This window comes from Hydra viridissima, unplaced genomic scaffold, assembly GCF_058129835.1.
Source record: "Hydra viridissima isolate aposymbiotic clone 2 unplaced genomic scaffold, HvirCarnegie_v1 scaffold_1, whole genome shotgun sequence".
Taxonomy (NCBI): domain Eukaryota; kingdom Metazoa; phylum Cnidaria; class Hydrozoa; order Anthoathecata; family Hydridae; genus Hydra; species Hydra viridissima.
The window spans coordinates 27,982,500-28,001,179 of record NW_028324300.1 but is presented as its reverse complement, the minus strand read 5'-3'; the positions used below and the strand labels follow the sequence as shown (position 1 = coordinate 28,001,179).

At 27.0% G+C, this 18,680-nt stretch overlaps 1 protein-coding gene and 1 pseudogene across 3 annotated transcripts in view; one reads left to right on the top strand and one right to left on the bottom strand.

Annotated features, from left to right (window-relative positions):
- The first annotated feature begins 841 nt into the window (after positions 1–841).
- The window catches only part of LOC145192084 (uncharacterized), a 21,651-nt gene continuing 3,812 nt past the window's right edge, over positions 842–18,680 (top strand). Inside the window, exons 1-12 of one of the 3 annotated variants that reach the window (XM_090083726.1) lie at positions 842–1,055; positions 1,992–2,120; positions 4,588–4,845; positions 5,274–5,531; positions 6,397–6,651; positions 7,034–7,363; positions 9,175–9,300; positions 11,920–11,963; positions 14,239–14,539; positions 14,688–14,714; positions 15,420–16,757; positions 18,044–18,079. In XM_090083726.1, coding sequence (XP_089939852.1) covers positions 1,997–2,120; positions 4,588–4,845; positions 5,274–5,531; positions 6,397–6,651; positions 7,034–7,363; positions 9,175–9,300; positions 11,920–11,963; positions 14,239–14,539; positions 14,688–14,714; positions 15,420–16,757; positions 18,044–18,079 — 3,097 coding nt within the window. In that variant the 5' untranslated portion in view covers positions 842–1,055; positions 1,992–1,996. Of the gene's footprint in view, positions 1,056–1,991; positions 2,121–4,587; positions 4,846–5,273; positions 5,532–6,396; positions 6,652–7,033; positions 7,364–9,174; positions 9,301–11,919; positions 11,964–14,238; positions 14,540–14,687; positions 14,715–15,419; positions 16,758–18,043; positions 18,080–18,680 lie in introns of those variants that run through there. The other 2 variants (XM_090083733.1, XM_090083743.1) reach the window with 2 other exon arrangements.
- On the bottom strand, positions 9,459–11,227 carry LOC149894284 (uncharacterized; annotated as a pseudogene).

Here is an 18,680-nt window from a genome sequence, read left to right as displayed (position 1 = left end):
ACAAACTGACTCTCTAAAACTGATTTCCTAAAACTTAATTTAGTCTTTTTTCTTTTTAGTTCATCCAACAAGAAGCCTTTCATAACACTACTTTTGAGCTTATATAGTTCTCCGTTACTTTTTTATTGCTCTATCTACTTATCATTTATTTACTTGACAGGTAAATAAATGATAATTAGGTATAGCATGTACACCTTTCTTAATCATTGTTTTTAATATTTTCATTTTATCGTTTATTTCATGACAGGGTGAATAAATCTCTGTGTGTAGGCCTTTCTTAATCTTTGTTTTAAACTTAATTCTCCATCTTCACATAAAATGCCATCAAACATGAGGCTGCATTTTCTGGCTAAGTTCACCTGACCTTAATTCAATCAAAAAATGTATGGACTGTACTGGACCGCAAACTCACTAAAGCTTCCGTAACATCAGCTGAACATCTTAGGGAAAGTTTGAAAGATTCGTTCGACTGCTTATCAACTGATTATTGCCGAAAACTTTTTGATTCAATTAAAAGAAGATGTGAACTATGCATAAAGAACAAAGGTGGACATATCCCTTATTGATCTTGCTATTAAAGGAAACTTAAATCCAGGTGCTAAACTAATGAGCAGCTTTTTTTTTAACCTTTTTTTATATACTAACTTTTATTAAAGATATTTAGTGATAGACATTTGTTTTTTTTAGTTTTTTTTCTGTTAATGTAATTAAAAAAGTCAAATAAATATTTTTTGTTTTTTAAAAAACCTTGAATTTCTTTTTTTTTACTTTTATTTCATTTTTAAAGAAAAAAATGCAACTTAAATTTAATGTGTGCTAAATTTTTGAGCAGTATTGTATTTATATCCACAAACCCAACCCTACTGAGCTTTATATAAAAGATTACTAACGAACGTCGAGTTGTCCACTTTAACATTCGCTTAAATTTTACTTGACCGCGGGAAATTTGGGAGTAATCGCTACTCAAAATATAACAGACAAATTTGCTAGTACAATGCAAAATCTCTTCAGATTCTCTGCATGATATTCCTTTATCATAACTAACTGTCGAATTGGTAGGCATCTAGTTTTATCAAATCTAGTTTTAAAGTATATTGCGCTTTACTCATTACAAGAAGCAAAAGATATGGTTTGCTTAGGATTTTTACTATAAATTAAAAAACCAAAAAATCTTTGAAAAAGTCTTGATTTATCTATAACACAGGATAATGTACAGTTAGTAAGAAAACATATTCAAGTTTTTTAACTCTAATAACTCTTAATTTTATGTAACTAAAAAAAAATACAGTTGAACGAGTAAGTGGTTTTTTTTTGTTTTGTTTTTTCAAGTTCAAAATTTAGGTAACATTTGTTTGAGTAATTTAGACTGGAACTGCAAATCTTATTTGTTTTTTTCTTGATCTTGATTAGGTGAAGTTCTTTTTTCTTATAAGTTATTCTTTTCTTTTTAAATTAAAATAACAACTTCTTACTTGTTGCTTACATACTATTGCTTTTTGCTTATAAGCATAAAAAAAAATTTACAAAATTTTTATTCTAAATCTAAGATGTCAATCCAAATATCATTTAATCCTTTCAAACTACTATCCTTTTTTGAGCTAAAAAATTAACCTGAAGAGAGTCAATGATTTTTAAAAAAGGTCTTTTGCTTTATTTATAACAACAATATCAGTAACATTCCAACCCTAATTACAGAAATACTATTTGAGGATATCCCAGTGGAATGGCACTTGAATCTTCTGAAGGTTTCCTAGTAGAAGTTTTAAATTAAATAGAATTTTAAAACTGACTTTCTGAATTTCAGATTTTATTACCGAAGTCTAATTTAAAAAGATTAAAATAATGATCATTATGTTTAAGTGATCTCCTTTATTTTTTAAAATTAATTTATTATTAAGTAACTGAATTAACCGTCTAAAAAACTCAGATTAACCAAAGAAAAAAATCATTGTACAATAAACATTTTAAAACTTAGGACATTCTTTTGACAGGTTTAATGGGTGACATTCCTTGTAAAGCAGTTTTTAAACAATGGGTAGTTGACTTCCAAGAAACTAATAATAATCTACAAAATGTTACTGGTCCTAACAATTCACCAGCAAGTTATTTGGATAGTAAAGGTATGATAAATGTAAGATTTGTTTTAGGTTTTATGCCTTTACCATCTTGTATTTTTCACAAATTTTAATTTTTTTTTTGTGTATGTATGTATGTATTTTGTGATTGGTATGACATTAAAATATCTTGTTCGATAAAATAATGGTAAAAAAAAAAAATTAAAAGTAAAAATACTTAAAAGATGAAATGAAAGGAGACTTTACTATGATTAGTGGCACTCCAGATGTTTAAGTTTCAGGTGATAGTTTCTGCTCTGCTGATAGTTTCAATCAGCGCTGGAGAGTTAAGAGTTGGCTTTCAAAGAGTCAAAAGTCTTTAGAAAAATTGAAATGATAATAAAAAAAACCCATAAAATCCTGGCTTTTTTTGTTTTTTTGTTTGTTTCAAGATTAAGATCTGGACCCTAATATAGATAAAACATCCCATTGAAGGGTAGGACATAATGTAAGGAAAGAAAACGAAAGAAATTATTAACATAAGTTTTAATTTTTACTTCACTCAAACATTATCACACAACAAAAAGAGTCAAAACACAAGGTGCACAACCATTTACAATTGCATGAAAATTAAACAGTCATAGAATTTCATTTTAAAAATTATTTTTGCAATAATGACTAGAAATTCATTTTTATCTTTGCCAATAAAATGTTAATATTGTTACAATAAATTTAATTTTTTAAGTCCACTGCAATTTTCTAACTTTTTTATGATTTCTACTAACAAGTTAATACCAATACAACTTAAATGTTATGTTGTTTGCTTTTACATTTCTTCTTATGATATTTGTTTGCAAAGATGCATAGTAATACCTACTGTACATGGATTTCAATGCAGCAGCAATGTTTGTTAATTAATGTGAAGACCCCCAAAAGTTTAATTAAAACTTTTGGGAAATAAAAATAGGATGAAAGTGGTAAATTATAAATCTCTTTATTACTGTAGATCTGTGTTTAAATTTAATTTGATAAATTTAAATTTGAACACAAGAATCTGTGTAAAAGAAAAGCAATGGATTTGTACCTTGGTTACAACAGGTCAGGTAGTCTTCTTGTAAGTCTTTAATATTTACATATCAATAACTTTACATTAAGTAGAATAACAACCATTTTACTTTTAGTGCTTTGACTGTAACTTTTTTTTTTCCTAATGATGCATCAACTTGTGTGTAACCAATAAGAGTCTGGAGTTAAGTCAGGAATAGATTTTTAAAAACCATGTCAAGAGTTAGGTATTTCTTTCTAACCCTTGATTCCAATAATACAAAATGAAAAAAACCTTGATCCCAACAATACAAAACTTCTTGTTGCTGTGCTTGAAGTTAGAAAACACTGCAACATTGGGGTAAAAGTAGTAATAGGCAACTTAAATTGAATATGAAAAATAAACGGTATTGAGGAATAAAAAGTTATTGGTTGATTTAAAAGTGAGCAGAAGAAAGTTTTGTAAAAAAGTCTAATAATTAAAATAATTAAACGGTATTGGTAAAAAAGTCTAATAATTAAAATAATTAAACGGTATTGGTAAAAAAGTCTAATAATTAAAATAATTAAACGGTATTGGTAAAAAAGTCTAATAATTAAAATAATTAAATGGTATTGAGGAATAAAAAGTTATTGGTTGATTTAAAAGTGAGCAGAAGAAAGTTTTGTAAAAAAGTCTAATAATTATGCAACAACTTATTTAGTATTATTCAGTTAAAACAAACAAATTATGCGAAACAAAATGATTATAAAAGAATGCTTAAAGAAGACAAAAGCTTTTTAAAATCACATGATCCAATAAAATCATGCACTATACTGATCATTTTTAAAAATATCCCTTTTGTAAGGAAACTTTTTCCACATTCTTTGTGATGGTTTATACTTAAAAAAGTATAAAATTTCCAGCTTTAAAGCAAACATTGAAATACAGGATTATTTGAACTAATAGGGTAAGTCATGAAATTTTCTTGATGTTGAATGACCAGAGATTTTTGTGTTTTCAAATGTTCATGAAATGAAATTCCAAACTCAAAGTTTCAGGGTTTCAAAGTTTTAGAAAAGAGAAAATTTTGAAGATATTTTTCAGAATATCTAAACCAGACTTGAAAATCAATGAACAAGAGTGGGATATTTTATTACGCAATGGAAAAACTGTTCATGACATTTCACATGAGAAATATTTCATAGAGAAATTTTTAAACAATGCAAGTTAACTCTTTGATTTTTCATGCAATTGAATTAGATGTTGATAAAAATATTTTATCTGAGGATGAGAAAAAGCTTCTCATTTTATGTTCAACCAATGTTTACTGTGTTTGGTTATTTCATCCAGTAAAGAATTTCTAAACCAAAAGGTTTAGAAGTGTTTTTTTGAGGATTTTCTGTCATTTTTATCTTGGAAAACTACTAATTCCAAAACAATATAACAAATAATTTTTTTGGATCAAGAATGTTTATTATAAATATCTTTTTCTTGCCTTAATTTTAGATACCAATGAAAATATTAGAAAAGTTTTGGTTGATCAAGTATCATCTGATTGGATGAGATTTGCTCATATCATTTGTTTGAATGGATTGTACAACATTGTAGAAGAAATTCAGAATGAGAATAACAATAATCAGTTGAAATTAGAAATATTCCTTCAAAAGATTAACAAAATCAATGAACTGAACTCTGAGGAAGTGATTGCAAACTGTCTTTGTACTCTTAAAAGATTTGATATTTTGTTGTGTGTTGCATTAGATGGTAAGAGATTAATTTATGAAGCTTCAATGAGTTGTTAAAAAACATTTTGAAACACACTGTACACATTTTGCTGACACAGTTCTCTGTATTTTATGCATTGCACTCTGCAATATGTACAAAAGGCAGGTTTTTAATTGAAAAGTTGGAGTGTTAAAAATGAAATTAATTCAATGTAAAAGTTTAATCTGATTGCCTCAAACTTTTTCTTATCACACCCACTCGTTTGGAAGTTATTTAACTATTGCCTAATAATCTTTGCTTAAGTAATCAAATTAAAAATTAAATGTGGAAAAAACTCAGACCTTTTCTGTAATGTTGTTGCATGTCTTAAACAATTGTATATATGTTTAGAGTATATACAGATATAGTATAGTTGGTTTAACTATTTGATGCTGTCTTCATTTTGATTGTATTTTTCTTATATTTAGAAAAGTTTCCAAAAGTAAAGAGATTTTTGATCGAAAATTTATCAACTGAATGGAAGAGATTTGCACATGAGACTCATTTAAATAACATTGGAAGTATTGTTGAACATATTGAACAAGATAACAAGGATGATGAATCTAAAATGGTATCTTTTCTTGAAAAGCTCATTGAAATTGAGCCAGTGCAATACAAAGACAAAATTGGAGATGCTCTCAGTAGATTAGGAAGGTTCGATATTTTATTTGGAGTGGCATTAGATGGTAAGATTACATTTTCATGTTTTTATATCAAAGTTCTTGTTAAATGTTGTAGTTTTCAGGATTTGTTCAGAAATGTAAGTGATTTTCAGGACTTGTTTTGTCAACTTAAGCTTATGTTAGAAGAGTAACATGAGATAGTTTAAATTAGCTACTAGGTACAAAATGATTTGTATAAATATCTCCTGGAAATGATAAAATGACTGTCTTTTCTCCTATCATTATGCTCCATATCAAGAATCTTCTTTCAAAAATTTCTTTGTTGTTACTGTTTAGCAGGAGCAATCACTTGCTGGAGGTAGCATATTCAGGTCTTTTGAAACTGAACTTTCACTAAGACATGCACCTCCTATAAAAATATTCATGAAAATTTTCAAGTCATTTCAAACACTTTACTTGATTGTGAGGATTTTTGAAATCAGGCATTTAATATTTTTCTTTTTGTGACTCCAGGCATCAACATTTTCAAGTACAAACATTTTTGAAAATAATTTTATCTTTAAACACAGCTGGTATTTGCTTTAACTTGGGTTATTTCTCAACTTTACGTGCCTTTAAATAATCTCTGTATGCTAGCTGTGTTATACTGCAAATCATGTTATGAAAATGATTTTAGATTTAGTCTTGAGACACCAACAGCATACTTTGAAAATGTCCCCATTAGTGGGGATCTGATGCTTAGAAAGCTTGAAAAGAAAGTTGATGGTTGTTTTTTTAAAAGTTGCTGCTAAATAAAAATATACAGTTTGGTTTATAAAAATATGTTTCTTATGCATACATGTTTGCATTTATAAACAATCACAAATCTTTAAAAAAAACTATTATTTGTGATTTAATTATGAAAAAAGTATGATTTTTTTTTTTTCAGAAAATGATGAAACAGCTCAGCGCATTTTTGAAAGTGTATCTGCTGACTGGAAGAGATTGGCTCTTTACACTGGTTTGCTTGACATTGACAGTGTAATAGAACAGATTGACTGTGGCAACAACAATGATCAATTAAAAATGGTTGCATTCTTAAACAAACTTTATGAACATGATCCTTTAAATTATAAAAAATTGATTGTAAATTCTCTCAATGTTGCAAACAGATTTGATGTTTTGTTCAGACTAGCTTTAGTTGGTGAGAATAGTTTTTATTAGTCTTTTTTTCAGTATTATTTTTATCATTTTGGCTGATAAATTTTAAAATAGGAGTGAATAAATGATCAACAGCTGATGAGATAACCTGATTTTCTCAAAAGTTACTAATTTCTCAAGTAAAATTAATTATTGTTTTTATCATTAGCATTAGGTAAAAGTTTTTCCAAGCAACATCATAATGACTAAATAATCATTATATTTAATAAAATAATTTCAATTCATTTAAATCTGATAAAGGTTGATACTTTTATTTGCTGCTAAAAAAAAAATTAGAAATGAGAAATTTTAATTTAAAAGAACTAAGTATTTTTTTAACTTTTATGTTTTGTGTTTTATAATTTTTTTTTTTTCAATACTTTTAGAAAGTTCTGAAAATTTAACGAAGTTATTACTTGAGCGTGCATCTTCTGATTGGAAGAGATTTGCTGCTTATGCTTGTCTATACCAGGTTAACTGTATTATAGAGGGTATTGACCAAAAGAATGATAGCGATCAAATGAAAATGTTAGCAATACTTGAAAAGCTTTTTGATATAAATCCATTGCACTTTAAAGAGTTGATAAAAAGTACTCTGATTACAATGAAAAGATTCAATGTTTTATCAGCATTTGAAAAAGATGGTTGTCATGTAAAAGAAAAAGCAGAAAACAAAAATGTAAAAGAAATAAATGAAGAAACAGTTTTTTTAAATGGTATCGTTTTAAATGTTTACCTTTTGCATATTTTCTAACCTTTTATGTTATCTGTATTTTTTCATTCAAAAGAATGAAGTGTTTTTACTAAGTAGTTTCATTCTTGCCCAAGATAGTAGTAATTAAAATAATATAAATAGTATGTACATAAATAAAAATAATAATAATAATCATTTATAACATAATAAACTGATCCAAAACCTGAACAAAGGATTGAAGATCTCCTCAGATGAATTTCACTTTCCGTAGATTAAACAAAAAAAACCTTTTCTTAAAATTAAATTTAGCTGTAGGAATTCTCTCACTGCATATCTATGAAATATATTTATACAGTAATTTTATATATATATATATATATATATATATATATATATATATATATATATATATATATATATATATATATATATATATATATATATATATATATATATATATATATATATATATATATATATATATATATATATATATATATATATATATATATATATATATATATGAATATGTATATGTACATGTATGTATATGTATGTATGTATAATATAAAACTTACATAAAATATTACTTAAGAGCATAGTAAATTAGGTAGAAAACAACTTGCTTTACACTTTTTAGTTAAAAAAACAATTGTGGCAAGATGTTTCTTCATATTTTTTCCCTTTTAATATTTGACATGATTTTTTCTCTTCTAATGAATACAAAAGCCATTTTATACAATAAAGGCTAATTCTTTGGAACCAGTAAAATAGAAAACTAGGAAAAAAATTTTAACTGAGATTTTGTAAATACAGGTGAACAAAAAAAAAGTATTTTTTTTTAGAATCATAAAAACAAACTAAATCAAATAGAATATTATAATTAATTTAATAATTATTTAGCAGAAAATAATTAGACTGAACACATTTTTTAAAACAGATAGTCTTTTTTTTAATCACCACTCAGAGGATAAGGAAAGTTATGTAAAATAGGTTACAAATTATAATTATATGATTAAATGAGTTTTTTAGCATTTTAACCAGATATAAAGTTTAAAAAAAAGGTGCGTAGTTTAGTAATCATTATCAGCCTAATTTTCAATTTAATCAAGAAGATTTATAATTTAAGAAGATTTTCCCAAGCAGAACCTGAACTTACTGAAGTTGATTTTTATTTGTTTTTCTTCATATTATTTTTATTGAATATTATTAATTTGTTACACATTTTTAAAATTAGAACATTATTATTATTATTATTATTATTATTATTATTATTATTATTATTATTATTATTATTATTATTATTATTATTATTATTATTATTATTATTATTATTATTATTATTACTATTATTATTATTACTATTATTATTATTATTATTATTATTATTGTTATTATTATTATTATTATTACCAGTTTAGATGAAAAAGTTTTACCAAACCAATTTCTCATTTAAAGCCAAACAACTTACAACTGATTTACTGACCAGAAAATGTATAGACCAGAAAACATCAAAACTTTTAGCTTATAAGATAGTGTATGACAGCAATTTACAAAGTATTTGCTAAAATTTTCATAAAATGTTTGAAAAGTTCTCACAAAGTTGTTTTATATTTTTAAAACTTTTAAGTTTTTACACAAAAAACATTTTCAAATTAAATAAAAATATTGTTATATTGAAAGATATCCAGTAAAGTTATAAAGTTCTCAATAAGATTATAGATTTGTAAATCAATTCAATATAGTTTACTATAGTCGTATGTGTTATGTCATTTAAAAATGTATACATTAAAATTATTTTTTTTTACAAAACATACTTGTTTTTGACACTAGGTTCAATAGGTAACACTCCATTTAAAACAATTGATGAACAAAACATTAACACAAAAGAAAGTAATAAGGCACTACATAATGTTACCAACCCAAACATTTTGTCGGCAAGTTCTTTGAATCATGAAGGTAAGAATTTTTTTTTTCATTATTAAAAAAAGAGCTACTAAGTTTAGTATTTAAATGTAAAATTTATATATAAAGACAAAGCTTTTCCTCAGAACAGTCTTAACACAGATGCAGGTATAACCTTGTTTTCACAGATTTGTTTCATCATTTGCTATAAATTAAAACAGAGCTATGCCTATAATGCACTTTACAAATGCTCTTGCAGGTGCATCACAAATAAAAGCTTAAATAGTCACATATAGCTTTTTATATCCATTAGTTTGGAACTCTTTAATTTCAAGAATAAAGTCATTAAGGTACTCATTCAACCATGTCAGTTTTTCCCTGACCATACCAAAATGCAACAGCATATGGTCCTTTTCTGTTAATTGTAATTAATATAGGCCAAAATAAAGACTAAGGTTTTTTTACTTATATATATACACACACAGGTGCACCATCAATATTTACAATTATATCAAGCTTTTCCTCAATTTCTATTGATGCAGACATAAAAAATTTAATTGTATTCTTAACTCCAAGATTTATAATTATTTCCACTAACACATACACACACATAACCACATACCACACTAACACATACACACACATAACCACATACCACACTAACACATATACACACATAACCACATACCACACTAACACATACACACACATAACCACATACCACACTAACACATACACACACATAACCACATACCACACTAACACCTTTACCACACAAAACCACATACCACACTAACACCTTTACCATACAAAACCACATACCACACTAACACCTTTACCACACATAACCTTTTGAAGAGATTTTTGTAATGTCTGTCTGCATCTCGGTAGAAATGGAGTAAATTTTCTAAAGTGATTTAAAAGTGAATTTAAAGCATTATTTTTATGTAGTATTTTAATTGCCACTCATTTAAAAAATCTTTTTTTAAAGTTTGAGTATCAAAATTTCTGTACAGATTATATGTATCTTCAATGTTATCAGCATCGCTATAACTTAATTTAGGTTTGTTTAAATAATCTACAATATTTTTTTTTGGTGAGTTGATTGAAGACATTACTGTATCACTGTACACATCTTCAGATACATCAGAAATATTTTTATGGTTCAAGACAAGCTCACAGTTCTCTTCTCCAACAATATTGTGATCTTCAAGAAAATATTTTATTCTTTTTTTCTCTTTTTTCTTTCATAAATCCTCTCATGCATTGACTTCTGTCACTGTTTTTGCATTTTTCTCTTATTTTCCACTGATCTTGAAAGAGATTGTTAAAAGAAATAGCTATCTTTAGACAGAGCCTTTGAGAGTGTCAATGGCGCCTGGGTCAAAATTAGAGAATGGCTCCCCTTCTCAAGCCAAGAAATTTCAAAATTTATAGTTTTGTGAATGCAGCAATTATCAATTTCTGACACAACACATTGTATTTCTGCGTTACTATCAATTCTCTGGATAAAGCTGTTGAATAGTAATGATTCACTAATCAAAACTGACATTTGAATCACCATATTAGTTTTAAACCAAAAACTTTGAGAAAGGTGAATAAGGTGCTTAAAGATGAATTTTTCGAATTTTTCGTCCAGCGTCCTTTCAGGCTTGGTGCCTGGGTCAAATTGCCCCCTGTGCCCCCTCCCCCCCCCCCCCCCCCTCTCGAAATCCCTGTCTATAGATGAATGATTTTTATAGCTGTTGTATCTTGTTTTATTTTTCTTTTTAATTGGGCAATGTATTTGAATTGTTTGTTTAATTTTATTTAAATGGTGCAGTGAAGAAGTGAAAGAGTAAATGAATGCAGATGAAAGTATATTTGTATCTGCATTCGTCTAAATTTTAACCATGTTTGGAAAATCAAATGAGGAATTCAGCATTTGATTGCTTTTTTAATGATGCATCTTACTGTGAATAATATACCTCATTGGTGACATGTTCATGCTCTTAACTCATAAACTAACAAAAGTGCATTTGAAAAATGATCTTATTGTACTTGTGTGTTTAAATTGTCTTAATGCGTTAATGTGACTGCAAGTGAAACTGATCACCAACTGAGGTAAATATAATGACTCAAATTTCTCAATTCACATATTTTTTTATAAAACAAGAGCTTACATTGATTGCATACCATATTTTTCAATATAAATTTTAAATTTGTCCTTGTTAATATCTTTTACAATCAACATTTAAGACACTGAAAAAAAAAACATGAAAAATCTTATAAAAAAAAGGGTAGCTTTGTAGTAGTTGTCCATCAGTTTATGTAAACAGCACGTAGATTCAAGGCTCAACCAATAGTTTTTTAAAAGATGTCAACAGTAAAATCAATAAACAAAGTGTTTAGAAGTAAACATCGAATGAATAAACATTGATAAAAATCCTGTTGAAATAACATCCATTTAAAGATAATATCTGTTGATTGCAAGAATATTATGTAAAATCATTGTTGATCAACATCAACAAAAAGAGTAGATATATCTGCGTGTGTGTATGTGCTTAAATAATATAGCTCTTTGTATTATTTTTATTATGATTGCTTTTTAAATATATATTTAATAAATTTATTATTATAATTGTTATTATGATCATAATGTTCAACTAGAAATAGCATATATGTTATTTTTAGTTGAACTATTGAAAGCTCAAACTTTATCTGCTGACAGTGATGAGGTATTTTTTACATTTTATAATTATATTTCATATAACACTTTTTTTATTACACATGATACTTTTAAAATATATTACACATAACACATATACAGTGTATCAAAATATTTTCCAAACAAACAGTTTTTAAAATATTTTTCCTAAAAAAGTGCTATATTTTTGTAACTTTAGGCTTTTTTAGTAAACTTAAGGTAAGTAGCAATAAAAGAATATTCCTTTAAAAAGATTTTATTTATTTTGGTGTAAAATATGAATCACATAGTTTTCAGTCTTAAAATAAAGCAATTTAAGTCGTTTTTTTATTGTCAAAAAAATATTCAACCAATCACATTTTTGTTTCATAAAAAATAGTTAAATAACAAAACAATTATTTTTAATACTTTGCAGGGCCACCTTTTGCTTGGATTACAGCTTTTAGAGTACAAGGCATTGATTCAATTAAAGATTCTTCAATTGCCACTTTGCTATTCTCTTTTTTGGAAAATGATCTCCAATTTTCTGGTCCAAAATTTCCCTAAAATTTTAAATGGAATTAAGTCTGGTGATTGTGCAGACCATTCTAAGACCTCAACATTTTCAAACCATTTCTTAGTTTTAGTGGCAGTATGCTTGGGATCTAAGTTTTCTAGTCAAAGTTTTCTAGCATGACTTCAAATTTTGTTTTAATATGTTTCTGTATTGCACCTGATCCATTGTAGTATCTATAAATGGGAGTTTTCTGTCACCCTTCCAAGCCATTAAACCTCATATCATGGCGTTACCACTACCATGCTTGACACAGCTTAATTTGAAGGCTTCTCTGGTTTTTCTCCAAACTTTTTGTGCTCCATCAGATGATTTTAATTCGAATTTCAGTTTGTTGCTCCCACTCAATCTTTTTTCAGAAACGTAAAGGCATGTTTTTGTACTTCTTAGCAAACTATATTCCTCTTTTCATGTATTTCTTACTCAAAAATTATTTATTACACACAAGTTGTCTTTGAAATCCCTGATCTCGATTATGATTTCTCATTGTCTGATGGGAAAATTTGATTTCATAATCCTTTTCAGCTTGCTCAGCCAGTTTTCGAGCAGAAATGGAGCAATTTTTCTTGACTTGTATAATTAAGTTTCTATCAAAGCTCTTAGAAGTCTACTTTTTGCAACTCTGGCTGTTGTTCCGATCAAGATATACTTCTTCATTATGTCAGATACAGTATATTAAGAATTCCAGTCACTTGCTGCACCTGTTACTAAGTTTTACCCTGATTGACAGCTAAATTTCTCTGAGCAACAGTCCAGTGAGGTTTACCTCTAGCCATTTTACTAAAAAATACATAATTTGAGTATTATTTTATGCAATTTCATTAATTTTATAAAAATTTGCTAAAAAATTTCAAGAAATTTAACATAAAAATAATTAAACTTACCTAAATATTGCTTGGTCAGGTAATATTTTTACAAGCCTATTCAATACTAAGTTTCTTTTAGACAAATAGTAAATCAACTGAAGCATGAAATAAAAAAATATGCATGCTGAATAACATCCTATTCACCATTGAATTGAAAAGACATACAAAGAAGTACTGTTATTAATTGTTTTTAGTTTATTTTATGTAAAAATTTATTTTTTGAAGAAAATTGTTTGGTGTAAAAATTTGAATGTAAAAATTTATTTTTTGAAGAAAATTGTTGAAAAATTTCTTGAGAAACTGTAACTACTTTTTTAAACCTAAGTGTTGATGTTGACCATTAATCATAATTTTAGAATAATTTTAAAATGTGCAATTATAGCTTAAAAAATTCATTTTTAATCTCAGTGGTGTTGGTAGAAAAATAAGGGCTGTATGAAAAATTTATTAAAGGCCATCCCCTTACTTTTTTTTAAAAAAAATGCATATACACATAAGTTTTAAGTTTTGTTTTTTCAAAAGCTTTTTTACCTTGTGTTCTAGTTTCTAGTAGGGTGGAAAACAAAAGCTTTTTTACCTTGTGTTCTAGTTTCTAGTAGGGTGGAAAACAAAAGCTTTTTTACCTTGTGTTCTAGTTTCTAGTAGAGTGGAAAACAAAAGGTTTTTCACCTTGTGTTCTAGTTTCTAGTAGAGTGGAAAACAAAAGGTTTTTTACCTTGTGTTCTAGTTTCTAGTAGAGTGGAAAACAAAACTTACAAAAATTGAATTTATTTCAGAGAATTGGCTTTCATGCTATTTTATTTCTAATTTTATTTTGAAAGTAAAAGTTCCAAAAGTTGGATTTGGAATGGTTCAGAAATAACGTTTATGATTTTGCCCTTGTTTAGGAAAAAGTTATTGTTTTACAAGATCAAGCAAAAATGGATGATATTCTTGACAAATCAGAGTTGTTCTTACAGTTAGAAATGAAGCTTGGGAAAGATTGGCAGAAATTGGGGCGTTTTTTATCAGTCAGTGATCATGATCTTGATGCCATAGACGCTGACTATAATGACATGGAAGAGAAAGCGCACAGAATGTTTTGCGAATGGAAAAACCAACAAAAGTGTCCTACATTAGATTTTTTAGTAGATGCAATACATAAAATAAAAAGGAGTGATTTGATTTCAGTGTTGGAACAGTTCTCAAGTACACATTTGTTGCTTTTTTTTAATACATTTGATATGAGATAATTTTTTATAGTAATTTTTCTCTTCTTTTTTTCTTTTCTTTTTTTTTTCTTTTTTTTTTTTTTTCTTTTTCTTTTTCTAAACTTGAAAATTGTTTTTTCTTTTAGAAAATCCTCTAAAGTCATCCATTGAAAGTAAGTTATTGTAAGCTATGTTTTTTTGACAATATACATTTTCTTATAAAACAGATATACCTAATGTTCTAATGGTTTCAACTTTGTTGTGTAAGTTTTAAGCTGACAAATAAGCTGACTTGTGCAGTAGAAGGCAGCAAACAAAGATATACTAATAATATGCAAAGATCTAAATATGAGGAAGAATAAACAATCATATCATAAAAGTAGGTTTAGAGTTCTTATAATGAAAGTAGAGTTGATGTTGATAAGAGCAGCAAAAAGTGTAAGGAGAATATGTACAAGTAAATGTACATATTTAGCAAAATAAGATTGAACTACACTTTAGCAATAAAATGAATGAAATACAAAAATAGCTGATTTAATAATATTGGATTTTTCATGCTTTTCAACACAATCTTTGATTAAATATCCTATTTAAATAAGTTTATTTATATAAAATGTAAAGTAATCAGTAATTTAAATAAAAATCCATTAGTCAAGGTAAAATATTCTCAGTTATTTAAAGTATCAGTTTAAAGGGGAATTCATTTTAAACTTTCTATTGAAAGTCAAAATGATTATAACATAAGTTGAACGTATATACAGGTTTTTACAGTTTGTTCAGGTTTCTTCTCTGAATATTGTTGTTAGTGCATTAACAATAAAAGTAAAATGTTTTTTTGAAATGTGAAATAAAGTTCCTCTTTTTTTTTGTACTTATAGAAATGAGTAAAAAACTGAAAGAGAAATATCTTAAAACTTCTGAAAAAGCAGACAATATTGTGCACTTAGTAAAAACTCCAGCTAAAGTTGAACTTTTAAATAAGTTCATTGAATTGACTGTAGTTGATGCAGATGAAGTGGAAAAAGATGCTGTAAGTATTGCTGAGCGAGAGTTGTTTCTTCAGAGACAAATGGCCTATAAGCCAATTGAGTTTAATGAAGTGTTTTCAAAAGAACGACCTTTACTTTTGATTTCTGGTATTGCCGGAATTGGTAAAACATGGTTGCTCAAAAGGTGCCTACTTGGCTGGGCCAGAGGTACTTTATGGGAAACTGTGGATTTTGTGCTTCATCTAGAATGTAGAAAGTTAAATCAGTTTCAAAATATTGGTAACATAAATGAGCTGCTTAATGCTTTCTATAAAGATATTTTTCAAGAGATTGATATTTGTAACCATTCCTCTATTTTGTTTGTGATAGATGGGTTAGATGAGTTTACTTACTTAGATGAATTAATAAATTATAATACCCTGAATCCAAGTAAACAACCCATTGTTAATGCATTAGCAGATGTATTGAATATTGAAAAGCATAAGTGTGTTGTTGCTGGAAGAGTTGGAGCTATATCACAATACAAAGACGTAGTGACAGAATGTACAGACAAATTAAACATTCAAATAATGGGTTTTAGTGATAAGGGAATAGATGAGTATATTGAAAAAATTGGCAACAAAAAAGAAAACATTAAAAGTGTTCTTAAAGAGTCTAGCAATGCTAAAGCCATGGCATCTGTCCCATTTTATTTATCAGCAATGTGTGCAATCATTGCTGAAAGTGATTTTTATTCTTTCAATACAATGACTGAGTTGTATTGCTGCATCTTTTTATACTTTTTTCAAAAACACATTTGCAAAACCAATGAAACAGTTCACCGCATGATGCAAAAAGAGAGTAACAAGCAACATGTTTTAAGAGTTTGTAAAGTTGCATGGGAGTTGTTCAATCAAGGTAAAATTCTTTTCTCCCAAAACGAAATTAAAAGTATTGTCATTGAATTTGATGAAGTTGAAAACGAACTTTCTGGTTTTATTGAAAGAGTTGAATCACAACTGGGTTATCAATATCAGTTTGCTCACCTCACTTTAATGGAGTTTTGTGCTTCTGTTCATGCACACATTTATTTGAGTCCTGAGGATATTATTCGTAACAAAAAGTTGCGTAGCTGCTTGCCTATGATCTGCGGACTGGCAAACAAAAACGAAAGGTGTTTTGTCAAATTTCTATCTAATTTAAAGAATTCAAATGAAGAAAGGAATTCATTGCTTAATGCTGTACTTAGTAAGTTAATAAAAAATGTTAATTAATTTATATATTACAGTTTACTTTTAGTTTATTATGGTAATAATGATTTAAATATTTTCTTCAAATCTTTGTGTAAGTTTAAACATAAAATAGATTTCTATTACTTTTTTCAGAATAAGCAGATGAACTGTTAAATAATTTAAATATAAATATATGATATTAGATAAATAAATATAAGTAGTATATATTTTAATTGAAAATGCAATGGGCAGACAGTTTGATTTTAAAGAAATAAGTTTTAAGCTATGAGATTTCTTATTATACTTTATTGACAACATCTCTGTTGTTCAAGTTAAAGAATTTGTAATGTAACTTTTAAAAGTTTTAATGCTTAACATATATAAAGGCTAAAAAATTTGTCCAAAATAATTTTACAAAGGGGGATAAATTGTTTAACATTTAAATAATACTTCTAATAGAACATAAAATGAGTGCAAAAGAAAAAGGGCTTAAAAACTTCCAAAAGGTTTTGGTTTTGATTTTTATATTATTAATTTTTATTATGTGAACAGAGTCTTAACAAAGTCAATATAGTTTGAGATACAAATAAATTGAGTTGTAAAATTTTGCACTACAAAAGTTTGATTTAAATATCTTAAAATATTATTCTTTAAATAACTTTTAGTTTGTCTTAAAGTATTTTTTTTTATATCTGCAGCTCAATTTTTCTGGAAAAACATATCAAACGTTTTTTATATGGCCTTTAAAATCATGAAGTGGCTTTTCAAAGGGTGACTTCATAGCTTTGCAGATTTGATTGAACTAGTGTATTTAGCTTATTGTAACCATCAGTTAAGAAATATTAAGTTTCATGAGTTGGAAGTCACCACAAGGATTAATAGCGACTTCCAAAAGCATGGAGGACTTTATTATCCAATTAACTTGATGATAATAATGGAAATAATGATAGTAATAATGATGATGATGATGATGATGATGATGATGATGCTGATGATGATGATGATGATGATGATGATGATGATGATGATGATGATGATGATGATGATGATGATGATGATGATGATGATGATGATGATGATGATGATGATGATGATGATGATGATGATGATGATGATGATGATGATGATCACACTTTTTAAACGCTTATTTAAGGCGTTTTTTAAATCTCCAATTTAAAAAAAGCCTTAAATAAGCGTTTAAAAAGTGTGTTTTATCGTTTTGTAGGTTTTTTACAATTTTATTGTTTTCGACCAGAAAAAGAACACCTGTTTCATATTATGTTATTTTTTTTCCTTTTTTAGCCTTGGTACCAAAAGAATTTATTCCTTGGTTTAATGGTAAAAATTATTTGTTATTTCAATTTGTTGGAAATTTTTACAAGATTAACGGATTAAAAACATTGTTTTATTTTCAAAAAAATGTTCTTCGATTCGTTCACTCGCCACAAGTTTAAAATAATTTATGAATTCGACTAATTTTCTTCTTTCATTTGTAAAATTCCAGCATTTCTAGCTTAAAACGATCTACTTTCTATATCAGGACGCAAACCTAAAAAACAACAAGGGAAGAATTTCATTTAAAGAAAGTTTTAATAGCTGAAAGGAAAAACTGAAAATTTTTGTGGCATGAGTTTTTTCGGTCTGTTTCACAAAAAAAAAAAAAGATTCTCAAATGAATTTCAGTAAATAACTATAAAGACCTTATTAATTGTAGTTGAAATGGTGTTTAAAAAATGTTAGAAAATAGTTGTTAGTTATCAATATGTAAGGTATTAATAGGTCAGCAATCTGCATGAGACGTGAAAAATGTTGGTAATAAAAAGTCTCATTTTCCTTGTGAATCTAAAGTTGTAAACTTTCATTGAAGTATTTGTCGTGTGGTTTGACTTGAAAATAGTTGAATTCCCCCCTCCTCTTTACCTCTAGAACTTTAGGAAAT